Here is a 27,890-nt window from a genome sequence, read left to right as displayed (position 1 = left end):
GAAGATTGAATTCTCTAGGCTCATCGACTAGCCACACGACGGCATACAGCGAGCCATGACACACTTTGATCTGAACACCCAGTAGTTCTAGTGATTCATTATAATAATAATGCTACCAAGTTGTAAAGAGAAACGAGTTTATCTAGGATTACACAGCAAAATGTCCAATAATGTTATTTATATACAACTTCAATCACTTAGTAGAAAGTCTGAGAAAAATTATCAATTAAGTAATTAACAAACTCCCTATGGTGGCAGAGTGATCAGACCTTCAGCCTGTCAAGCAAGCAGTCTGGGTTCGAGTCCTAATCAAGATTGGAATTTTTCATTGAAAAATCCATAGTGACAATAATGGCGGACAAGTTCGCAGTAGGGGTTTTCCTTGAGTTGCCTCATTTCTCAATACTAGGCATCTACATAATTTTGTCAATATCTTTCTACTCTGTTATCATTCCACAGCATTCCCCGAACACCAGCTGGTGATGCATGAAGGGGGCGGCCTATGGAGGTTGTCTGCTCAAAATTTGGGCAGGCAATGAAACTCAGTGTAGTCAGATGGTGTGGGTTTCAGAATGTGCCTCGCCAACAGATCTTGAAGGGTCGCAGTGCTGGGTCGTCGTGCCCCCATCCCGAAATTCAATTCAATTGACAAACAAATAATATTTGTAATTTTATTATACTAAGATTCGCCTAATATAATTTCAAATTTAGAGTAACACAAGGTTGAAGAACATAAAACATGTGGTACAATATTACATGCTATGCTATTGTATGTAGTTATAGAAAATGTAATTACCTTGAACTTGTAAGAAGTACATGATCTCGTCAGATCCGTAACTGTTTCGAACATGACAGGAATAATTGCCTTCATTACTTCGCTGAACATTCATTATTATCAGTGTGTTGTCAGAATTTATTTCAATCCTAGTGAAAAGAGACATACGCAGGGATCAATATATAAAATAGTACTGCTTAAGAATACATACACAGCTGGGTTATAAGACTAAAAATAAGAAGTACCGGTAGCTACTGTTTACCATCATGAACCATAGAAGTGGGTAAAGTCAATCAGTGGGTGTAAAATCTATCATTTGCGATTTTTATTGAAAATTATATATTTTCTCAATTACTTGTTAAAATTTTGTTATGTTGACTTCATTGCCTTACATTGTAAATGTAAGCGAGAGAGACAACAAAAAGCCTACGAATGCCAACAATGGGAACACTGTGTAATTACCGTTGAAGTGAAAATTGTTATTTTCAACTTTTTCTCTTAAATGAAAACAAAGTCTTACAAACTCTAAATTATAGTCAGCAGTGAAAGGAGACAGGAAGTTTACGTAAGTATTTTTCGTTGAGATTGTATCCTGAAATAATAGTTTTGCAGTTCATAAATGTTAATATTGAAACTTATTATTTTAAGAAAACTTGTACCTTTATAGGGTTAAGTCGATCATGCCATCGACCTACTCGAAACAGATAGGACCAGCAGGAAGAATAAATGTTCACCGAAATACATCCAACTAACACTTATAAACAGAAAAGTGTCATAGTATAGCTTATATTGATGGGATAGTGGGGAAAGAAGAAGACGAAATTATGGTGAATTTCTTGCATAAGAAAAGCACTGCCAAAGGAACATATTTTGTACACTCCTCTGCACCTGACTATGGTAACAACGTAGTTTCTAAAGTGATATGAGGAGGGGAAGATTTCAAATAACATCTGATATAAACCTAAGCAATGTTGAATTGCATTTTGGATTATAATTGAAGGGTGGTATTTCAATGTAAATTTTGAATTCTTAAATCTTTGTTTGTCGGTATGTGAAGTATTAAAATGTGTTCTTATGTTTTATAAGTTGGCAATCATAGTCACGATTGTACAGTGGAGACCTTTATGCCTAATTGTATCGAATAGTATGATCACAGTAACAAAAGATACACTATATAATGCTATAGGCATATATTGAAGATTATTATTGTTTTTTACACCTCTTATAACAAATAAAATATATGTAATACACTTAATTTGTTTTTTAAAAACATAAACAGTGATCGACTTTACTCCGCAATATTTTAAAATCGATCTTAACCCGTAAGCACACGCGTTGGGGTAAAAAATACCCAGGCGTTGTTTTATTTGTTGGAAACACTGTCCATCAATTTTAAATTCATCCCGCGTTTTCAGTATCTTCCTTTCATATCTTTTTGCATTGTTGTACGTATGATTGAGTTAGTTTTCTTGTGGCTGCACAAGTTTACACATGTTTATATAACGACCGGGTAAGAAATACCCCGCGCGTGTGCTTAAGAAGCAGTAGTGGCGAATAATTTTGATAGTGTTCCATTTGTATTTTACATTTCAAAATGGACTTAGAGTCTAGACAAAGTCGTCAAATAGTAGGCTGGCTGGATGAAGAAGACGAACAAGAAATTATTCAAGGTGAATCAGAAGATGAAGATGATCATATTTCGGAAAGTGAACATAATACCGGTACAGAACAGGAACAGGATGCAGAGAGTAGTGATGACGACTGTGACGACAACGCTCCACTATCTCAGTTTACTACTTACAAAGGTAAAGACGGGACTTCTTGGAGGAAGAGTGTACCATCTCGAAATGTTAAGACCAGAGCGTGCAATATAGTTACTCATCTTCCGGGCTGTAAGGGACAAGCTCGCCAAGCAAAGTTACCACTAGAAACCTGGTCGTGTCTAATAGATGATAACATCATAGATGATACTGTCAAGTACACAAATGTTTACATCATATCAATCCAAAACAACTTCGTTCGCGAACGTAATGCTTCGATAACTGATCAGACTGAGATAAAAGCACTTTTTGGTCTGTTATATTTTGCTGGTGCACTGAGGTCAGCTAAACGCAACGCTAAAGATTTGTGGACAATTTATGGAACAGGAATTCCTTTGTTTCCAGCAACAATGGGAATAAACAGATTCTTCTTTCTTTTGTGGTGCCTTCGTTTCGACGACGTTACTACAAGAGATATTAGAAAAGCGACGATAGACTCGCTCCAATAAGAAGTGTTTTTGACTCTATCATAAAGAACTTCCAGAAAAGTTACACAGTTGCTGAATATTGCACTATCGATGAAAAATTGGAGCCCTTTCGAGGACAGTCCTTATTCAGACAGTATATCAAAAGCAAGCCAGCCAAATATGGCATAAAATATTTGGACTAGCTGATTCCCGCACTTTCTATGTGTTGATCTTGGAAATATACTGTGGTATGCAACCAGAAGGCCAATACCGTCAATCAAATTCTCCATCTGATGTGGTCAAACGGCTGATTACTCCTATTAGTGGAACTGGAAGAAATGTTCCGTTTGATAACTGGTTTATGAGTGTGCCACTTGCCAAAGAACTTCTCAGTGATCACAACTTAACACGTGTTGGAACTGTAAGACTAAATAAACATGAAATTCCTCCTGAATTTGTGCAGAAAAGGCGTAAACAATTTTCCAGTATTTTTGGATTCCAGGATGACTGACTCTCACTTCCTATGTTCCAAAACCAGGAAAAGTTGTTCTAGTAGCTTCCACTATGCATTATGATGATGCAATTGATCCAGACACCAGAGAGGAAAAGAAAACGGAAATAATAACGATTTACAGTGCTACTAAAGGAGGAATTGATGTAGTGGATGAACTATGCGGTACATACAGCGTGTCCAGGAAATTCCGACGTTGGCCACTTACCATGTTTTTTGGTCCTCTCAACATCACAGCAATTAATTCTTCAGTTATTTATAAAACTAACAATGCTACTTCACAAGGACTAATCATCCGCCGATCATTTCTGAAGGAACTGGCTCTTGGATTGGTGAAAAATCATTTGGCTCATCGGTTGACATTGAAGAATTTGCCTTTGGAAATCAGATCCACTATTCGAAGAATGAATGTTGTGGAGGAACTAACCCAACCAATACAGAAACGAATGAAGATGTCCTGAAGTCGATGTGAGGTATGTCCTAGGAAGAAGGATCGTAAAACTAATACTTCATGCCATAGGTGCAACAAGATGATTTGTAAAGAACATTCGGTGCCTTTTTGTGAGGAGTGTGCTGATACCGGAAGTGGCGATAGTGAGTGAGTGGACGAGTGACGCCCATAAATAATATTTCTTTCATTTCTACATTTGTATTAGCATTGAGATAAAAAAAAATAATATTGTGGTGTTTTTCTGTGGAAGACTTTCACTCAAAGTTAGTATTCGTATGATTAATTGTTAAATTAAAAAAAAGTGTTCAAATTACTTTAAAATATTCCTAACAGTTATAAAATTATAGCATTTCAATGTTAATTATATTTTGTTTTTAGTAACACTTTATTTATTTTGGGGTAAAAAATACCCAACGCGTGTGCTACCGCGATAAAATAATGTGCGTGTGCTGGCGGGTTAAACTAAAAATTCAATGTTGATCGACTTTACCCTATTTAAGCAGGTAACTTCGATCACAAGTCAAATAAAAAAACAGTTTTTTTATAGATTGTAATTCAATTCTTGTAATGTGCCTTCATAAGTGAAGGATATGACGACAAAAATGCTATTTTCTGAGGAACTTCGCTCCATTGCATAACCTCAATATCATTAAAAATTGCAACATTTTGATTGACTTTACCCTCTTCTACGGAACTTCAAATTTGTTATATTATTCTTACACTACAAATAAGATACTCATATCAATTTTATGATTCAGTTACAGTAATTCCAAATTGGTAACATTTAACATGCAATGGAGATTAAATAACTAAACAGATAGGGTTCAATATTCTTTAATTTATTTCCTAATTTAATAACACTTCTGTATTGTAGATGTCATTCAGCATTGATAAGACAACAATATGACAGATTTGACAGGAAACTCAGAATACCATACATAAGGCTACCGGGTTACGAACCATCATTCAAATTTTAAGTGAAAGTTATTCATATTAACTATGGAATTATAGTTTAAGATCATACTGCAATAACATGTACTTCATGTGAGACAGTATGGTGAATACATAATTAATGACATGTACTTAACTTATGCATTCACTCCTCAGGCATTGGGAAGGCAATAAGTTATTGTAATGATATTGTTATACAAATAAACAGATTGAAAATTTCGTTTCCATGCAAGCTACACCTACTGTTCACCCGACAAACAGAGAGCCCAGGTGAGGGGTAGGACTACAAGTTCCCTCCCTCCTTCTATTTTTTCCTCACTAAAGTAACAGTCAGTTTCTCAGGTGTAGAAAATGGTAGAGAAGGAAGAAATTCAAATATTGGGAGATCATACTTTAAAAGTGACTTTGCTAACACAGAGCTCAATAATAGTTGGGCGTACTGTAAGAGTGTTATACTAAAATTATCACTTGTTGCTGTCAATATTTTATGTTGTATAGTATAAATATTTTGTACATTTCTGAGGGCAAGATCAAAGTAACAGGAATCAGTCCTTGAGGAAAACTGGCCAATGAAGATTTGGATGTATGGTGAAAAATAGTGTTAGTTGATTTCAGATGTGTCAATTCAGATCAATCTATACTATCCTAGTTTGGCATGGCAGTGTCGAATTCCATTTTTAAGGTGAGAGTTGCCCAGAAAACGCAATTCATAATTGCAAGAATTAAATTAGAATACTGGCCCAAAAAACCCAATTAATAACCATAAGAATTAAATTAGAATACTAGTCCAAAAAAAACGCAATTCAAAACCATAAGAATTTAATTAGAATACTGAACATTGACTATCAAAATCGAGTCCAATAGTGGGAGAGAAATGACATGTAAATTTTGCCTGAAGCCCACTTATTCAGGGACAGAGTTCTAGTGAGACATGCTAACGATTTTAATGTCCTCGACTGGGTCTGAACTAGGGTTTAAAACTAGAAAATAAATAATTGTCGCAAAAATGCACAAATTAAAAATTATATTTGTGCAAATTTCGAAAATCTTGTGCAATATTATACGCTAGATAATTATACAGAAAGATAAATTAATGAAGTATGCAGAAACAAAAAGTTACGTAATTTGTTTTTTGAAGTTTTATTACTTTCAATCCATCTTACCACACTCTAGATGTAGGCCTAAGTAAATCATTAGACAGAGGTATGTGTAGAATCAATTACTGCTGAATTTACATCACATTAAAATACGTTATTTTATGGGTAATATAAACATTGAAATTCTTTACGATAAATTCAACATTTACTGTTAGCAGAGTGCTAACTCTTTTTACTGAAAGGTGGTTTCTAATTCCAGTTTTTACAAGATTCATGCAACTAAATCCCCGGTCACAATTTAATAATAATAATAATAATAATAATAATAATAATAATAATATATTTTAGCTGGCAGAGTTAAGGCCGTAAGGCCTTCTCTTCCACTCAACCAGCAAAAAGTATATATACATAATGCATGAACTTACAAAGAATTCAACAATTTGATTTAGATTAGAGTTACATGTATACAAGAGGTATTTACGAATTAAACAACAAAATACTATGAACTATTAATTAAACACTGAAACAAACTGTGTAGCAGAATTAAGCTAAAATACATAAAATGTTAATATATTTCAAATAATATTAGATAATAGAAAGAGATTATTATGAGACAATTTTGAAAATACAGCACTATCAGGATGATGTCTAAAGAAAGAAGTAACAATGTAGTCAGTGACAGTTTAAATCAGTATGATTGGAGTGAAGTGCTAATAAGGTTATCTTTAAAGCTGTTCCAGTATGTGATAGAATTATATAAATCAATTGCAAGAAACAGTTCACTTAACTTACATGAATTGCACCAACTCCTGAACATCTATTATTGCTCAATACCTTTTCGAACATTACCCATTCCATTAGCATTTCATTAAATTCATATTCTCCAGAATTGATTAATTCATACACACCTCAGATTTCATGTTCTCCATTACCATCTTCGTTTGTATAGTCCAATGTGGTTGTCGCATTTTTGCACATTTACATTGAAAGTTTGTTGCATTTTTAGAAGTCGAGTAGCAAAATGCGACAAATGCGACTGTGGCTTAAACCCTGGTTTGAACCAGTGTATCTCTAACCTAACTGTAAGCAAGCAGTGTATCTCTAATCTAATTCTAAACAAGGTAACCACATAGTCACAGACTTTTCAGGAAGAAGTAACAGAATATTTATGCAAAATTGCTAATGTGGTAATGAGATCTTTAAGCTACCAAAAAATATAACGCGTTTTCACAATGTGTGTTCATTGCTTAAAGTACGACCTATTTTAAGCATTCTCTATAATGTCCTCCATTGTGTCCAAGTGGTAGTACCAGTATTTCTAGTTACAAACATAATAAACCCAGGTTAGTCGTAATGATTAATTTCTTTCCCACAGAAACTGTGTTTGTTTCCCATGTTCTGTATTTATCCAGTGTTTTCCTTGGTAATGTATTGTACCATGCTAACCATAACACCAGCAAGTTCTAATACTTGTAAATACCTAGTAATGTACTTACTTACTGGCTTTTAAGGAACTCGGAGGTTCATTGCCGCCCTCACATAAGCCCGCCATTGGTCCCTATCCTGAGCAAGATTAATCCATTCTCTACCATCATATCCCACCTCCCTCAAATCCATTTTAATATTATCTTCCCACCTACGTCTCGGCCTCCCCAAAGGTTTCTTTCCCTCTGGCCTCCCAATTAACACTCTATATGCATTTCTGGATTCGCCCATACGTGCTACATGCCCTGCTCATCTCAAATGTCTTAGATTTTATGTTCCTAATTATGTCAGGTGAAGTATACAATGCGTGCAGCTCTGCATTGTGTAACTTTCTCCATTCTCCTGTAACTTCATCCCTTTTAGCCCCAAATATTTTCATAAGAACCTTATTCTCAAACACCCTTAATCTCTGTTTCTCAAAGTGAGAGTCCAAGTTTCACAACCATACAGAACAACCGGTAATATAACTGTTTTATAAATTCTAACTTTCAGATTTTTTTACAGAAAACTAGATGACAAATGCTTTTCAACCGAATAATAACACGCATTTCCCATATTTATTCTTTGTTTAATTTCCTCCTGAGTGTAATTTATATTTGTTACTGTTGCTCCAGGATATTTGAATTTTTCCACCTCTTTGAAGGAAAAATCTCTAATTTTTATAGTTCCATTTCGTACAATATTCTGGTCACGAGACATAATCATAAGCTTAGTCTTTTCGGGATTTACTTCCAAACCGATCGCTTTACTTGCTTCAAGTAAAATTTCCGTGTTTTCCCTAATCGTTTGTGGATTTTCTCCTAACATATTCACATCATCCACTTAGAGAAGAAGCTGATGTAACCCATTGAATTCCAAACCCTCTGTGTTATCCTGAACTTTCCTAATTGCATATTCTAGAGCGAAGTTAAAAAGTAAAGGTGATAGTGCATCTCCCTGCTTTAGCTCGCAGTGAATTGGAAAAGCATCAGATAGAAACTGGCCTATGCGGACTCTGCTGTAAATTTCACTAAGACACATGTAAATACCTAGTATAAGTTCAATATCATTAAAAAAGTCAGCACAGCACAGAACTTGCTAAACAGCTCCATTAGTTATGACGATTATTATTATTATTATTATTATTATTATTATTTTGTCTTTGCCTTCGTCAAGACACTGTCATATTGTAATTTCGTTATCATTAATAACACCTTCAGTTGAGGGTTTGATTATGTAAAACAAGGAAGTCATGACCATTAATAATTTCTGTCAACTTTGTTTCTTACCCAGAACAACTTATTTAATTTACTCACTTTGGTTGATGATGTAAAGATAGATCCCCAAGCCGCCATTCTGGGTTAGGACGAGGTATCCCCACGCACAAGCAAGTCAGCTTCACGGTCACCTTCCAAGGCACAGTGACAATCTGACCGAATGACACAATCGATGCAGGCACTAAGAATGAAACATATCAAACTCTGTCAAACTGGAGTTGAATTTGTTTCATTAATTGTAGCCATACTCATTCCTGGAATGCAATGTGTGTTTCAGTTGAAACCTAACAGCGTTATCAGCTATAAAATATAGTGCCAAACTGTATGTAATCGATAAGAGTGGAGAAACAACAAGGGCGAAAACAATTTAGTTGAAGAACACAACATAAACTGGGTAACCCAGTTTTGTTACCTAGAACGTGAGGATATTTCACATGGTCGAATGATGCTGAATATAAAATGTCCTAATTTTTTTCAGTGTAAGGTCAATTATAGCCACTATGAGCCAATTCGCTGTCATTTGAGATCACTCATCCTTGTCTGAAAATTTTCCGTGGTTTCCCTAAGGCATTAAAAAAATATCAGGATGAGCTCTAAAAATGGGCCATGAACCTATTAACCACCCATATTAATGTGATCCTGCTAATAGTGGGAAAAACAGAAGTTTTATTTTTAATAGGGGAACCAGCCTATATTGTTCCTATATTTAAAAGTAATATTCCCAAAATTTGGTAAATATTAGGTGAAATTTAGAGGTTGCTATCAGTTTGAAACATAAGTTGCATAAGGCAGTGGACGCACTTGGATGAAGCACCACGATAATGCCCCATGTCACACGGCAATCTACATCAACAAATTCTTGGCAGAAAAAGGCATTCCTGTGGTTCCCCAGCCTCCCTATTCACCGGATTTCAGTCCATGTGACTTTTTTTTTGTTCTCCTAGATCAAAACTCACTTCAAGGGCGCCATTTTGATACTTTGAATAATATCCAGAAGAGCATAATTGACGAGCTAAAAGGCATTCCAGAAGAAACCTTCCAGCACTGCTACGAAAAATGGAAACAATGGCTCCGTCTGTATGTACCTGCCCAAGGAAACTACTTCAAAGGGGATAACCTTGATTTGTAAAAATAATAAAATTCATGGTCGAAAAAAAAATCGAAAAATCGAAAAAGAATTGGGAGGACAAATTTAAAAGGTACGCAACACACGTCCTTGCAAGGGGTTGGGGGCTGTACAAAACTAAATATGTGAGCTCCAAGCCTGTTGGCCACTAGTCTCACTCCGGGTTATGCTGCTCCACTGAAGGAGCTCTAGAAAATTTTGAAGGGGAAGCTGAAATTGGACGTAGCCTCTTAGGTACCACATACGCGAGGGGGACGGAGATTTGATCAAGTGATCACGGAACGGGGTGAGGAGGAGATGGCTGGTGTTTGCCGTTAGGATGGCAAGACGCTGTCATCTGTTGTTCGATGACAAGGCATGTGAAGGCTGTCGGAAGAAGTGCCGTGAAATCTAAATCTGCAATTTGAGAGGTCCCTGTCCTTTCAAATTGCGACTAATTGAGTGACCTCGTACATTTAATAGACAATTTATAGGTTCTGAACTAGGGCATACGTCGGTTACAAAAAAAAAAAAAAAGGGAATATATATGGGGAAGGGCATATAGGTCCGTGGCCCATTTCTTATAGGGCTCATCCCGACATTTGTCTTACGCCTTAAGAAAACCACGGAATACCTTAAAATTCATAGTTAAAATAAAATCAGTCTCATTACTTTTCTGCCCAACCTCGTATGTATGTGTATATATGTCATCTGAGCCACAATTTTAATTTGTAATCAGAGATTTATTAATTTATACCTATATTATGTATATACAGTATGTTATCACATGCACAAATATTCTTCCAAAAACCAACTATGCATTAGGTTAGGTCAACTACAAAATAAATTCATTCTATTTTGTTATGAAATGTCTTTTGCGTAGTAGTGTTATCTGTGGTAGTCATTTTAATTTGCACACTAGACCACTCTTCTTCTTACAATTCAAGTTTGTTAGTGCATATTCACATACATTACTACCTGCTAAAGCACTGTCCTGAGTTGCGATAAGTGAAGTATTGCCTATTATGGCTGATTCTTTCTTGAGAATCTATAGAAACCCTTAATTGTGAGGATGTTGCCTGCATGAATCATTAATTACTTCGTGGGCACACTTCCCAACATTGTACTAGTCAACAACACTAGACAATAACTGCGGTAATTTACATGCAGAACGGTTTCTAGGGCCATCCTAAAATTGTCGATTAGATATAATTTTCATGGAAATTTAATTTAAAATATAAAATTGTTGCAAATATTTGTACGCATGCCAAATACAGCAGAAGTATGAAAATATTTCTTGCAGCACTATATATTAAGAAATAATAAATATCCTGAATAATTTCGAGAGAAAAATTGTTCCGGAGCCGGGCATCGAACCTGGGACCTTTGGTTAAACATACCAACACTCTACCAACTGAGCTACCCGGGAACTCTACCAGACACCAATCCAATTTTTCCCTCTATATCCACAGATCTCAAAGTGGACTAACAACTGTCAGGCAACCAACATTAAGTGCACACTAACTCTGTGTGACTTAAATAAATTGTAGTTTTCTGTTAATGAACAGTGACGTGTATTATGCAAATCAAGCTTTCAGGTATAACTCCCTGTAAAGTTGATTTGAATAATTTCGAGGAAAAAATTCAAATCAACTTTACAGGGAGTTACTGTACACCTGAAAGGTTGATTTGCGCAATAAATATCCTAGCAGACAAAAAAGAGTGCAGGACTGAGTTTCTTTATCATAAATGTAATAAGCTTCTCATTAATCACTGCTAACTTAGCCAGAAACACACTTCAATTTCGTGCTTGTATATGTTTAATAAATTCTTATCTTTTTTTTTTTAGGTTTGCCATTCCTTATGTGCTATTTTGCAAGATGTAAAACCTCATTATTTTTCCATGGACCACCACTGATATTAATAAAAAATTCATAACAACACGTATTGAGAATTCATTCACACAGGTTACCATGCAAATTATTACATTATACACCAGTCAGAGGTAAAAGAGGTAAGAGATGGCCCATGGAGTATTGGAGAAGAACTTTTCAACAAACATTATTAAATTATTATAACATTTGTAAAATTGGAATGGACTTAAGGGCTAATTCGGTGATGTTTGGGTAAAGAAAGACGTCATAAAAATGAGTTTCTAGATAAATGAAAAAGTCCACACCTGTGGAGTGACGGTCAGCGCGTCTGGCTGTGAAACCAGGTGGCCCGGGTTCGAATCCCGGTCGGGGCAAGTTACCTGGTTGAGGTTTTTTCCGGGGTTTTCCCTCAACCCAATAGGAGCAAATGCTGGGTAACTTTCGGTGCTGGATCCCGGACTCATTTCACCGGCATTATCACCTTCATATCATTCAGACGCTAAATAACCTAGATGTTGATACAGCGTCGTAAAATAACCCAATAAAGTAAAGTAAATGAAAATTAAATGTTGAACCCTTATTGCAAATAATTTCTACACAAATGAAACGCATGCTAGTAATGTTTTGTTTTTTGCACACCCACTTATAAAATTTAACTTGTGTATTTACCTCGGGAACAAAACTTTGTACAAAAAAATGACTTAAAGCCCTTTACCGAACATCATCGAATTATGCAATGTATGATGATGATGATGATGATGAAGGAGGAGAACATGATGAATTAGGAGAAGTATACGCAAGATGGTCTTTTAGGTAATTTCATTCGAAATTGTTGAAGTGTGTAAAATTATATTGCTGAGTGACAGTTATTTTCAGATTGACATAAGCTTTGAATTCCAAATTTACTTCCTAATACATATGCAATATAGTTTTCTTCAAGCATTCCATCACAAAGTTCGGATTTTAAGATACATCCACCATCTGTGTGTCATCCAATAATTATTTTCGAATTCTGTATTAACTTAATGGTTCTATCAGACTCACATAATACCAATAAAGCAGATGAAAAAGTGATATACCGTGTGTATTTCAAACACAGGGAATTAATATTGCCATAAGAATTCCATGTACAAAAAATTGAAAGTGAAATTTGATGTTGCTAACCACGTGTAATAAATTAGTAGGCCTTGTAGAAAAGAAGATTATCTACTGATTATTGCCAACTAAAATTCTGTTTGATGGCATTAATCTTGAAATGATGGATTATTAGGTTAAACGAGCATTGAGCGACTTCCGCCGATTTTGGAATAGACACCGACGCATTTAGGTTAGGTTAGGTTAGGTTAGGTTAGTTTAGGCTTTTATTATCCCATCAAGATGAAGGTGAAAGCGATTGAGTGTGATTTTTTGTTTTCTATGTTGGCAGTTCAAGTGCGTCAGTGTCTATTCCAAAATCACCGGAAGTCGCTCAACACTCGTTTCACCGATTATTAAACTAGAAAAAAAATATTTTATTTATTAGACTGTAAGGAAACAATTCTTTGAAAAAGGTAAGAGACCTATTTGCTGGACTCTTTACTGGTAGAAGAGTTCTATCCCATAATACGACCAGACGAGTGTAAATTTAATAATATTGTTAAAATTGTTGTTTATTTGTGTCTTAGTTAAAAGTACTCTAATGACAAAAATAGTTCTTTAAAATGAAATAAGTGAAATTATAATAGTAACACCATGATATAATTATTTTGAACCACCTAACCTAAAACTGATAGGTAATATGTTGTTGAAAGATCTTATATGATAAGTTGACAATAATCAGCAGATACTAAGTCTTCTTTTCTACAAGACCTACTTATTTATTACACATGGCCAGCTACATGAAATTTCACTTTCAATTTTTTATATATGGATTTCTTCTAATGTTAATTCCCAATTTAGTATTATAGTTTGAAATACACATGGTATGTACTGCACCAATTTAAAGATGCATTTTGAAGTGAAACCCAAGATAGACCTACCTACATCATTTCCAATATTTAAGACTAAAATGCTTTACAACCTATATTTACACTTGGACAAAAATGAAAGAATAGGAAGAAATAAAGAAAGACAGATAGTGTCATTTCAAACATTTTTACCTGGGAGAGGAAACATCTGTTGAGAAAAATAGATTATAGGACATAAAATAACATGAACCCTTAAAAAAAATTGTAAGGAATAGACAAGAACAATGCATACATAAAAATAAACAAATATTTCCAATAAAAATGAATATGAACAAACCAGCTCCTGAAGAGGCGGGAGCAAGGCGAACAATGGGCGTGCTTGCACCCTGTCCCACTCGAGTAGTTGCCGTCACCCAAGACTCGTATATTCTACTTGCCACCAAACTCGACACCTCATAGTAGAGCTTCTCTGCAGAAACAGTTGCCTTCACTATCTTGAGCTCTCGCCCTTGCTCCAGCACTCGTAAGTATATAGTGTACTTGGTAACTATCCCATTTGGACGGCGAGGAGGAAGCCAACCAATGAAAGCTGAATTCTCAGAACTCGGGACTGCTTTCACTTTTTCAGGAGCCTCAGGCACTGAAAATGTTAACACAGTGATTTTTAAACACCATATTCTAAAACATGCTATAAAAAATCAATAAATGAAATTAATTCTGTTTCAAAACATGTTTTATATCAGACGTTTTTCTGACTATAGGACCTACGAACTTAACACTGCCAATTGAAATTTATGCAAAAAGGAGATTGAAATGTATGGTTTATATAGGGGGTCAAGCTAAAGAATTTTAGCCTTAGGAAAATATCATCATTAAGTTATAGCAATATTCCAAACTACTTACAATATTTTTGCTGCTAGAATAATCCTAATCTAAACACAAGCCGTGTTTTCATACCCATGATTGGCTCCTAGTCGAAACAGTAAGACGATATAGGAAAAATAGTTCTGTATTTGAGGATCATAATCTTGTACTTATTTTAACCCGCAACTTGGGACATATTATTTTTGTCACACTGTCTTGGATGTGGGGTATCTTTTACCCAGTATTAAAAACCAGGCTCCATTTTCAAGTCTATGTGGCATATGGCAGTGAAATTAATTTTGGAGGCACATGAGATATTTCATAATTAAAAACAAAAAAATGTATATATTTGTGGAAAGGAAGGCTTTACAGCCAACAAATTTGTATTTTGAGAAATTCCTCGACACTGTATTGCACTCTATTAATAAACAAAGAATGGAAGCATATAACCTAATCATTAACAAAATTGAATATCAGAACATTGAACGATAAACAATAATGCATAAATTAACCTAAAAATAAATCCCATTGTTACAAAACTTGTACTAAATATTTAGATTGAATTTAGGCAGTTGTGACAAACATAATTTCTGCATTCTCCACTGGATTTACAGTATATCTGGATCTGTATCACAGTCATTGTCACTAAAGTCACTTTCTTCAGCTTCCAAAGTATTCAGCGTCCACTGAACTTCGGATCATCAGCCCGCATACAGTCCTTCGATGCAGATGTCATCTTTATCTTTAGAGAAGAAATTAGATAAATGTGGAAAAACAAACGTTATCTGGGTTATGGGGTATAATCTACCCGACCCTGAAATTAACGCAGTTTAGGTAATGATTACTCACCTACAGGAACACAACCGTTACATCTAACAATGAATAGTCAACTGCTAGGAAGGTACTCATGTGTTGGGTGACAGATAACAGAATTAACGAAGGATTTTAAAATGGCTTGGGTAGAATATACCCCACATCCAAGGTTACAGGTTAAAAGAATATTTGTATTTTAGTTGACAAATACAATAAAACATAGAACTTGATTCATATGCACAATGTGATGTAAACAAGTTGGCATCACTTGACCTTGAACTTATTGTCCATGTAAGTATGTGGTAATATGACTTCTGCATTCTCAGTGTATGAGGTTAAACACAAGAGGAGTAATATCTTTGTCGGCAGTGATTGGTCTTACACGAAAGGTTAAAATAATATTTAATTAATTAGAAAATCTGTTTTGCATAGTAGTGACATTAAGCCTACAATGACGAGTAACGGGAAGTGATTAAAATATGAAACAGAATATACAGTAGTGGGTGGGATCAGGTAATGAGAATTGGTGGCACAAAGCTACGGCCAATCAAGCCCTCATTTCAGCCATGTGCTATTGTTTACTGTAGCATTATTCCAACAGTGAAAAGATTAAGTTTGATGATTTCTGTTACTTTTAGATCAGCCTATGTATTGGTTGTTCTTAAGCAGAATTTTACAGTCAATTTTAAGTTTAGATTCTTTTTCCATGATTGGTTATTTATTTTTAACGAAATACCTTACTAATAATAAAGATGAACTTTATATCTAAGCTCAAGTACTGTCTATCCAAGTGGTTATGTTGTATCTCGTTTCCCCCCACTCATTTCTGCTGGTCCCTCTGTAAAGGCTAATGGTTGATCTGTTAGGCTGTTTCCTGAAAATATTTGCTGTACAGAATTGGAAGTCTATGTAATATTATACAAAAGTTTAAAATAATTTAAAGAAAAGCACCCCATTAAGAATGTAACTGTCATGTGACTCCCCGTTTCGATGACACTGCGACATAACCCTCGGATGGACAGTAGCAATTCATATCATACAATTGGGGTAAAAACTAACAAATTACGAAAAAAATCAAATACTTTCAAAGATGCACAAACAAGCTAATATGTCTGTTTTATCTCTCAGCCAATTTCCCGCATAGTACAGTATGATAAATTAAATCTTTTCCTTCTTGGTATAAATAATCCATTACTTCTCGTTCTTTAAAATTATAAAAGTTGAAAATATTTTATGCTTTACTAGTCTAGATGTGATTCCAGAGCCAAGAAAGGAGAAGAAAAAACTTAATCTCTAGTTTTGGTTTCAGCTTTTTATTTATTTACTTCATGATAAGCTTACCTGTCTCTTCAGTTGTACAAAATGTGACAGGGCTGATAACACCATCTCCAGCCCGCGTAGAAGCCAAGAGTTGTATGCTGTAATTGGTGAATGGTTTCAACCCATGAAGAACGGCAGTTGTTGCTGTTGTCATCTTGCTTTCACGAATTCCCAACTCTGACCAAATATGACATTAACGACTATCAGTAAAATACATGTTCAATATCCCAATCATATTTCTTTTAGTACAATGTCATTCAATTACAAGAAAACAATGCAAATATCAATAATTGACCCAAACATATAAAAATCTGGAAGCCAATAGATAAAGAGTTTTGAATGAGAATTTTATTTTATATTTTCTGTGTAAATACCATGTTAATATATACAAACGTTGTTTAAAAATTAACGAAACTTCTTAAAATTAAATTATAAAAAAATCGTTATGTGAAGTTTGCGTGCAGTACTTCCACATTATTTTATTTCCTATTTGTATAATTAATCATCATTTTATTGAGTATATTTTGACTATGAAAAACAGAGTTAATAAATTTATCCAGCAAAGATCTCAGAAATTTCGGAGGACTGGGGTCTTGTCCCTTTAATGATAAGCCATCATCTGATCAAATTCGAGCAGGGCATAATTCCACCTAGTTCTTACTGTGAGCATAGTCTTTTATCTGGGTATATTGTCTGACTGCATGGTGACTAGGTTTTGAGTTTTTAATAGGCCTAGAAACATTTATATGCACATAAATAATGTTTGTTTGATTACCTTTATTTGAATATATAGAAGGCATGTGAATAATAATAACAATACGCATTAATCACATAAATGACAATATATTACTTCCAAACACTTGGCATACAGCACAAGGGGCAAACAAGTTAATGAATTGTGTAAGAAAATTATAGAAGTACGTGCATACATTAAATTGTGTATAACATCGTTTGAGGAAACTGCAAACTAAAGAAAATATATAAAGCAACAATATAAGCAACATTCTTTGTATTTAAATTTTTTCCCTCATAATAAAATTATTAGTGTAATGAAACAAGATTTATTGTAATATAACATCTCCTTTCACGGTCTGCATAAATCTCGGAGTTGTAGAAGTCTTTTGAAGTTTGAAACTAAGTGGGAATGTATGCATAACATAATTATATCTCTGGAGTTAACAGCAAAAATCTGTGCCGGTATTGGTAATACTTCTTACAGGTTCCTATTGAATGTCTCTCAGATGCTAGGCTTTATTTTGTGTCCTTTAACCACTGAGCATTCTCTTCAGAGAATAATCACCAATCACATTTTGTTACAACTTGGCATTTGATAATATTGACAGAAAATCAAGTTGTAATTCTTTATTATATTTACTGTTTAAAAATTTCAGTTAGTCTCATTTTAAACTTGTATTTCGCTTGTTCTTTATCTTCGGAATATGTATGATAAGAACTTTCTTGTGTTAAATATTAACGTACCTTGTTAACATGTTTCGACCTATTTTCGGTCATCTTCGGAACTGGTCGTTGTAGGTCTTGGCGCCTCTTGTTTCCTGTGTGGGTGCGTTCGTAGTGTAGAGTCAAAGAGTGTATGTGTTTTGAAATTGAGTTGTGTGTTGAGAATATCGTTGGGGTGTGTTTTCGTGTGTCTGTATATTCTCAACACACAACTCAATTTCAAAACACATACACTCTTTGACTCTACACTACGAACACATCCTCACAGGAAACAAGAGGCGCCAAGACCAACAACGACCAGTTCCGAAGATAACCGAAAATAGGTCGAAACATGTTAACAAGGTACGTGAATATTTAACACCATTAAGTTCTTATCATACATATTCCGAAGAGATTCAGTGTTAAAAGTTGTGTAATCAAGATGTATGTTCTTTATCTTCTTTCAACAGTGGGGTATTCACTCACCATTCTTTGCATAGCGAATTATACTAATCCTAGAGCTGCTAATGGTATAGTTTTTCTAACAGCCAGCAGCTTGCAATTAAAAAACATTAGGGGAGAGTTGGGTAGTATCGGACATCGGACAGTGCGTTTCTTTCATCTACCAACAGATTGTAGTACCTGAATGACATGGTTACGTTTTTGTATGCGACATCACAGAAACGTAACCATGTCATTCAGGTATTATCATCTGGTGGAAGATGAAAGAAACTCACTGTCTGATATTACCCGATGTCCGATACTACTCAACTCTCCCCTTTACTAATCCTAGAGCTGCTAATGGTATAGTTTTTCTAACAGCCAGCAGCTAGCAAATAAAACGCATAATTGGTCAGTTGTTTATTTTGGAAAGAAGTGCCAGATGTATCGGTACATTTGCACAAATTATACTATTGTTGCAAATCCTCTTCACCATTTGTAGCTACATGTCACAGGAAATCAATTGGGACATGAAAAGGGAGTGGTAAAAGCAATTAGACTCAATTACCCACCATACCGTTCCTCCACTGGCTCGTAGAACAGCTTGTAGCCCTGCACTATGCCATGCAGGTGGGCACGATCAGGTGGATGCCAGCTTACTTGGAGATCATGTGCAGACACTGGTGTGCACATGATGTCTTGAGGTGGTGCACTCGGGACTGTAACAGATCATTACATTGGCTACTGGACAATAATCTAAGAAATGTATTTTTTATTGCTAGACAAGGTAGAGAGAGGACAGACAAACAGATTTCAAGGAAAAGCAGATCAAATTAGTCGTAGCTCTCTTGACTTGACCCTACCCCCTGCAATTGTATTCCAGGGGTAATTTAAAAGTACCTACAGTAAAATCCCTCGTAACCGGCACCCAAATAACCGGCAATACCAAAACAGCGGCACTTTTGGCTGGGCCAAAAAAGAATTTTGAATCTGCCACATTGCCACAATCTGGGCTGTCTTTTTTGCCACATTAGGAAGTCCGCACAAACTTCCATTTTTAATGAATATTTGAACCTAAAATTGGTGTATTATTTGTGTTGTGTGATGTGTTTTAATAAAGAAAATCCACATAGTTTTTGTTTTTTTATTTATTTAATTATATTCCGGACGCCAGTATTGCCACATTAGGAAATTAATACGATCTTTCGTTTTCAGTGAACATTCTCTTTCGTTTTCAGTGAATATTCAAACCTAAAATTAGTGTATTATGTGTGTTGTGTCATGTGTTTTAATGAAGAAAATCCATACAGTTTATTTAATTATGTTCGGACCACCAGTGTTGCCACATTAGGAAGATCGCATGAACTTCAATTTTCAGCGAATATTCGAACCTGGAATTAATGCATTATCTGTGTTGTGTGATGTGTTTTAATAAGGAAAATCCACACAGTTGTCCACATCTGTGGAGTAACGGTCAGCGCGTCTGGCCGCGAAACCAGGTGGCCCGGGTTCGATTCCCGGTCGGGGCAAGTTACCTGGTTGAGATTTTTTCCGGGGTTTTCCCTCAACCCAATATGAGCAAATGCTGGGTAACTTTCGGTGATGGACCCTGGACTCATTTCACCGGCATTATCACCTTCATCTCATTCAGACGCTAAATAACCAAAGATGTTGATAAAGTGTCGTAAAATAACCTAGTAAAATAAATCCACACAGTTTTTATGTTTATTTGGTTATGAGCAAGTGATAGAGAAATAAGCTTCACAACAGTTTCAACATTTGGCACCATGAAATACGAACTTTTTTGTTTGTACATACCAGTATTTATTCAATTATCCGACAAAATCTCGTATCTGGAACTAGCCTGGTCCCTTTGGTCTTGGATAAGAGGGATTCCACTGTATTGGTACAAATGAAACTTGCTGAATGAGTGAAATGATACAATGTTTCTTAGGTCAGATTGAGTTTTCTAATTTCATGTATTCAGTCACATGAAACGATTTTCTCTAAAATAAAATTAATAACATAAGCAAAATGTTGCAGTGTCCCTGAAACTCAATAGCTGAGTTAGCTTTTTAAATTTCTAAGCGCAGCCAGTCCTGGCGAGGCAGTTAGTGCCACGAAAACTTGAACTATAGAAGTACAGTATATTGGAAGGCAGAATATAATTTTTTTAAGAATACAGCAAGAAGTTTGCCTTTTTGATTATGAGTTTTGATCAACGTATCACAAATATAAAACGACTTTCTTAATATATTTTTATAATAGATGTCAATACAATATTACACTCAGAAAAATTAAAAACTCTAAACAAATCTAGTAATTTTTTAATTTTCTTGTGAATATCACAGAAATGACTGAAGAGGAAAATAATTTTATTTTTCGAGTTTGATACATCCCTTCAGATTCAGAAAGAAAGCCCTTCAGATTGAGGGTACTGATGGGCTTAGATTTCACCACGAACTGATGACATAGAATTTTGTGCAATGAAATTAAAGACTAACTAAAGAAATCAACATAATTATAATACACAAAAATAACGCAATGTCATTATCCTCTAATCTGTTTTTAGCTCTGAAAATTCTTGTGACACTACCAATTAATAAAGCATCAGTCAAATGATAGATATTTTGCGAAATCCAAATTTTTAGAAAACATATTGAGATCGTAATCACTTCAAGAAAAGTTAATGTTCTGGGACTGTTAGCTATAGGATATAGATAGGATAGCTAACTCACAGGATGTGAGAAAAGCGATTATGTGAAAGCCTAGAATTTTCAGGTGTTACCGACTAATCCTGATTAGTGTAATATGTTATTAGTCAGTGATGCATGCTATAGAGGGGTGGAAAGGAACTGACCACCCTACCCCATTATCTCCTCGCTTCGGGTTTCCTCATAAGTGATGCCTTTTGGTGTCACTTATGAGGTTCTAACCTGTATTTGGATAGTTGACTAAACAACAACAAACGATTAATTGGGAAATAAGAAGGCAGTAAAAATGCAGTTCTAACAACTTATTATGATACATTTCATTAATTGTTTGTAATGTTTTTATATTGCATTTTTGGTTCTAATATGAATTGAATAAATATAACATGAAATAAGAAAAGGACAAGAATTTGTTTGGCGGAATAATTTTAATCTAATCTTCATCTTACGATGTTTGGTGACGTATACACGCCCGTTGATGTGACATATTAATGAATTGAATACTATTATAGTCACAATCATGCCATGGTATGAAAGAAAAATTTCACAACCTCAAGTGGGAATCGAACCTGCGACTTCCTGTTCTCCGGTCAGGCGCTCTACCACTGAGCTATCGAGTTCATCTCACGCCAAAGGCTTGGAATTATCCTTTCATACTGGCGACTCTATTATAGAGTACTGTCCATAGCGTCTGATCTAGTCAGCACTGCTTATGGCTTGAAAGAAACAGGAAGTCGCAGGTTCGATTCCCGCTCGAGGTTGTGAAATTTTTCTTTCATACCATGGCATGATTGTGACTATAATAGTATTCAATTCATTAATATGTCACATCAATGGACGTGTATACGTCACCAAACATCGTAAGATGAAGATCATATTTGTAAAGTTTCTTTCCACCCATAAGCAGTGCTGACTAGATCAGACGCTATGGACAGTACTCTATAACAGAGTCGCCAGTATGAAAGGATAATTCCAAGCCTTTGGCGTGAGACGAACTCGATAGCTCAGTGGTAGAGCGCCTGACCGGAGAACAGGAAGTCGCAGGTTCGATTCCCGCTCGAGGTTGTGAAATTTTTCTTTGATACCATGGCACGATTGTGACTATAATAGTATTCAAATCATTCAATAATTTTAATCCTTGCAAACAACATGGAATGGTCATAAAACAAATACCAGTACTAGTTGGTCCTTTGAGAAAGTGAGAGATTTATGTGAAGTGATTTTTAATATCGAGTTGAGAGAAGAGCATGTCGACCATACGTACAGGTTAGGGAACAGGACCAAAAGATCTATCTTCTTGAGCTTTATGAATACAAACAGAATAAAATTAGTACTAACATTTGAACGTTGGAACAGTAAATGAATAAAAGGTCAAAGAACGAATAGGACAAATAATTCAATATGATAATTTATAGAGAAAAAGTGAAATTGAGATTTTAGTGAATAATAGTTAGAGGAAAAGGGGGGTGTGAAGGAGTATACAATATTAGATATAATTAATTGATGAACTAGTGGACTTACTCGTGTTAAATATGAAACACGCTACAAAGAACACATTAAAGCTATAACCAGAGAACACAATACATCTACATACGCCGATCACATAACCAATACTAACCATACATACAATAACATAAATACGGACATGGAAATCCTACACACACAACCCAAGAACCAAAAACTCAACACACTAGAACAATACGAAATATACAAACACACTAAAACACACCCCGATCAAATCCTCAACACACAGATCAATTTCAGTACACACACACTATTCGACTCCACACTTCAACACCTTCCAACAATAAAACACACCCTCCTAACAGGCAGAGAAGTCCGAGATGACGCTGCGATCTAGTAGGCTCTGATGATGGTGCATGAAGCACTGAAACAGCTGTAAGCCGGACAAATATTTCATATTTAACACGAGTAAGTCCACTAGTTCATCAATTAATTATAATCAAGTGTTAAAAGTGGTGTAAGCAAGATTCAAAATGGATATTAGATATATTAGGATTAATGAACAAATAGAGAATAGCAATTGAAATGTAGGAGAAATACTGTAGGGAAGATTGACCAAGTAACAAAGAATATTTGTGTAGACGTGTACTGCAAATAATGTGTTATTGTAATAATATGTTAATGGTGGCACCGGATACAGAAATGTGAGGTACACCATTACATGTAAAGAAGTGCTGTGACGAAATATATATCAATATATATCATATCATATCATATAGTTTAGGTTAAAAGTACAGTGTGTCATAGAAACTTCACTCATTTCAAGTTAAACTGCTCTCCTGGCTCACGTATCATGTTGAATGCATTTTGAAGGAGAATCAGGGGTGATGAAAGTTATATTCAATTAAGATTTATTTTCTTTTTAAAGTATTAAACGTCGTTAAACAAGCACATTTACCCATCCTTGATAGCATGATTTGGATTGCCTAGGTCTATTTCAATAATGTAGATGGCGTTTCTGGGATACCGTGTATAATAGTAAGATTCAGTGGCAGTTCCTTGGGGGAGGGAAGGGAGGAACGTCCTCCTAACCTTTTTCTTCTTTTGAAAGTAAATACCAAATAAAATATGTACCTTGAAATTCGAGGAAGATCGATAATTTTTAAGTTCACAGCTGTCAGAAAACCTCGGTTAAACGAGTTTTAAAGTACGTGTGCTCATGTGTTGCGTGAAAACTGAGAAGAATGCGAGATTGTTTGTGTGGAGGAAAGTCAATCCGTTCCTCCTTTACTGCAGTTAACACACATAGACAACAGCGCACTAGCGGCAAGAGAAAGAAGCAGAGTTTTAAAGCAAGTAAATGAACATATAGGGAGGAGATCTTCCTCTGATTCTGCGCATGGGCGGAAAATACTGTAGCAGACAGAAACCCAAGGAAACCGACTGGTCGTGCAGCAAGCTTGCTACCGCTGTTATCTAGCGATGTTGCATACAACCAGACTACAACACACAGAAGGCATAATAAAAAAAAGTTTTTAATTATAAATCAAATATTATTCATTGCACTTTATATAGGCTACTATTCATGATTTGAACCTTTCGAGGATATTTGAAAATTAAAGTCAGGTTTATATAAAACAAAGACGAAGTAGTTTTACGTTAGTATCACAGAACTTTTGGCTCCTGAAATTCACTTCCATTCATTGTCTACTATACAGGGCGGCAGCAAAGTTGTCAGTTTTGTAGAAATACATTTGAAATTGAAAGTATTCCAAGCTACATTATTTTAACATAAAAAAATTAATCGGCCACCAGCAGCTCACTTAAACCTTAAATTCTCAAACTATATTTTAACAATAATGGTAGTACAACTTCACAAGAACTGACATTCTTCAAAAGCATGTGATACTGAACTTGTAAAATGTACATATGGCAACACAGACCACGTGGATGAATGCAGTGTTTTTGCTTTCCTAACAGATTATTTCCCATTCCCACTTCCGTAAAATGGTTCTGGATTCGTGTTAGTAGCTAGTCTCTTCCAACACGTGTGATGCTGTAGTGTGCGCGAAAAATGCTGCGAGGTTGTGAATTTCCTTGTAATTGTTAATTTGTGCAATTATTCAACAACGAATAGACGTGAAAATATATTATATTTTGGACAATTTAGGAAACTCAGTTTATAAGAACAGATCATTGCTATACAAAAGGGGAGGCCAACCCCAACACTACCTGGTCTTACATGTATGCATGTAGGCTAAGTTACAGCATGTTTCATTCAAGAAATAGTCATTTTGTACTGTTAACTTCTTTCCTCCTCTTAAGAAATATGTAGGAGCCGCCACTGGTAAGATTATGTTATGTTTATTTTGTACTCGAAAGTTGCACTGACGTAAACAACATAATATCTCTGACACTCAACAGCTAACAGCTCAAAACTAAAACTGATTATTACTAATGTTACCAAAAAATACTAATACTACCGGTACTACTACTATTACTACTGCTGATGCTACTGTTGTGCTCAACTGTTCAATTAAACTGTAGGCCTCTCGTTCTACAAGAAATTACCATCCTCCAGTGTTTGGACAATCACAGCATCTGACGCCGGTCCATCACCTCTGCTGTTGAATGCTTGCACAGTAACACTGTACTTGGTGAACTTCTCCAGCCCTGAAAGACGCACCTCGCCACCCACTATGCCGACACCAACTCGTGTGAAATTGTATGGACCCTCGTCTTCAGGCCCTGGGCTGTGAAGATAGGTTAGTCTTGTATATCACAGTACAAAATTACAACCAAGGCTCTTTTCTTAAGTCCTTATGAGGGGGCACTTCCGTACAGGGGCAGTGGCATTTCTCTAAGCTTAGAGCCCAGTTTTAGGTGTGTATGTACGGTATTAATCGAAAAAAAAATGTCATATAAACATGCGTCCTAGTCTCAATATTTTCTAGTCCCTAATCTTCGATTAATACTCACACACCTAAACTGGACTCTAACCTTAGAGGAAATGCCACTGCCCCTGTACAGAAGTGCACCCTATTATTATTATTATTATTATTATTATTATTATTATTATTATTATTATTATTATTATACTAGTGATCATTCTTTCATAGTTTACTGTAAACCCAGCATTCTCCAATCTTTCCTATTTTCTGCCTTAAATTTTCGTTTTGCTTTAAGAACATAAGTGTCAATGGGTACCGACATAACTTTTCTATAACTTAGGCTATGAAAGAACCTGCATTTCTTATTGTGACTAAAGAATGGAAGATTTTTGCTAATAAAAAATGCAGGTAATTCTGAAGAACGATCACTCCATGACTTTTAACCTAATTTTTTTTATAGATTTTATGCTCGACTTTCGAAAGGTATTACAAAAAAAAATTCGGGAACACATAGTCTCAACTGTAACCTAACATAACCTATCACAACCTAAACAAACCTAATCTTAATTAACCCTAACTAAACCCAAGCAAAACTAAGCTAAACCAAGCTAACCTAAACAAGTCTGATAGCCACCAAGTAGTAAACATCGCCTACCAATAAACATAATATTACGCAAACGTCGAAAACTACGTAAAATTTAAAAAATCTAAAATATGTAAAATCATACTCCTTCCGCAACAGTCTGCTTAGACCTATGCACATAAATCATTGGAACAATTTAATATAGAATAATGATACATGCTCAGAACTTCTAAAATCGATGGAGAGGCTTTCCTCCAGAATTAAAAGAATAAATTTTAATTGTAGTACATTATTCCCTTAAACATAATTATTAATTCTAGCGTTAGAGGCTTGTTCTGGGAGCAAATCGTAATACAGCGAATGCTAAGCTCCACCCACGACCCCTTTCCACTTTTCCCCTACAAGCTCACCAGACACTCTAGCGGGAAAGAGCGGAAATAGGGGTTTAGGGAGGGGTTATATCTAGTGGGGGAAAGTGGAACAAAAAGAGTGAATGCGGCTTCTACGAAGCAAAGGAAATAAAATATGAAATACGTGCGAGGCGGTAGGCAATGATCCACCGAAGCGGAGGCAGATAGTAGAGAGACAGTCTAGTAGGGGCTATATACAGTCGCGAAGCTCAATACGTAATAAATATGCAAACATTAGATAGTTGCTCACCACTAGGATCGCTAATATCGCCTCATTACAGGCAATGCAAAATACTACCGTCACAATCTATTGTTTCTAGCACCCTCAAAACTCAAGCTTCGTGACTGTATATAGTAGACTGTGGTAGAGAGACACAGTAGAGAGAGAGAGAGAGAGAGAGAGAGAGCAGGCGAGCGAGGTGCCGAGTGGCGAGGGTGGGGATAACTTCCCCTCCTGGCGTTCGCTGTATTACGATTTATCCATTGTTATGTTACTATGAAACATTTGGCAACATCACGGCTGCTGCAATAACTCTAAGCAAGTGCGGCCTGCACTCCTTATCTTCCCCTCCCCCTCTGCTGTACTCAGTCGGTAACACGCGACTTGCGCTGCATTGCAAGATTTATTTCAACGATATATATATATATATATATATATATATATATATATATATATATATATATATATATATATATTCAAGACATTAACTGTTCAGATTACTTTTACCTATCTGCTTTTATAGCAATCTGCCATTTCTCTTGGGCCATTACCGCAATAGAACGCTGTAAATATTGGGCAAATACTATTTTTTCCCCTGCTTAACAGTGCTTCATTCACAGAAAAGTGTAATAAAAGTTTTGTTATATTTAACATGTAGAATCATCTCTTAAATTTTGATGCAGAGGTTACCAACCACTCTGTATATTATGTCATTGCTTGTAATGGCATTTTTTATCCATTCTATGTACTGTACATAATTGTACCACTTTTACCTGCAATCCGTATTTTTCTGAAACGTTAAAAATATACAGTTCTTCATGCATTGCCTTATTGTTTTGTTTGTCATCAAGTTTATATACAGCGACAGCTCTTAAAATCTTTATTTCACCCATCATTTATCATAAATATCAGCCAATAGGAAGGAAGTATTTAGACTTGTAGAGTAATTAATCTATTTCAGAAATTTTCAGCGCAGAATAGGCCTATAATTGGCAACAATGATCGCCTCTTATTATCTACAAAGTGTTAAGGCCCGTAACACACTTGCAGAGTTTTCG

General features: G+C 35.4%; 1 protein-coding gene across 1 annotated transcript in view; it reads right to left on the bottom strand.

The window, feature by feature from the left end:
- LOC138707358 (cell adhesion molecule Dscam2-like) overlaps positions 1–27,890 on the bottom strand; it is a 1,214,496-nt gene that overhangs the window by 51,853 nt on the left and 1,134,753 nt on the right. The window contains exons 18-23 of the mRNA XM_069836640.1: positions 25,300–25,481; positions 19,126–19,272; positions 16,697–16,852; positions 14,016–14,318; positions 8,793–8,934; positions 797–924 (exon numbers count right to left, since the gene is read on the bottom strand). Coding sequence (XP_069692741.1) covers positions 797–924; positions 8,793–8,934; positions 14,016–14,318; positions 16,697–16,852; positions 19,126–19,272; positions 25,300–25,481 — 1,058 coding nt within the window. The remainder of the gene's footprint in view (positions 1–796; positions 925–8,792; positions 8,935–14,015; positions 14,319–16,696; positions 16,853–19,125; positions 19,273–25,299; positions 25,482–27,890) is intronic.

Source organism: Periplaneta americana, chromosome 10, assembly GCF_040183065.1.
Source record: "Periplaneta americana isolate PAMFEO1 chromosome 10, P.americana_PAMFEO1_priV1, whole genome shotgun sequence".
In the NCBI taxonomy this organism is placed as follows: domain Eukaryota; kingdom Metazoa; phylum Arthropoda; class Insecta; order Blattodea; family Blattidae; genus Periplaneta; species Periplaneta americana.
The sequence above is the reverse complement of the archived record's forward strand: the minus strand, read 5'-3'. Positions and strand labels throughout refer to the sequence as shown.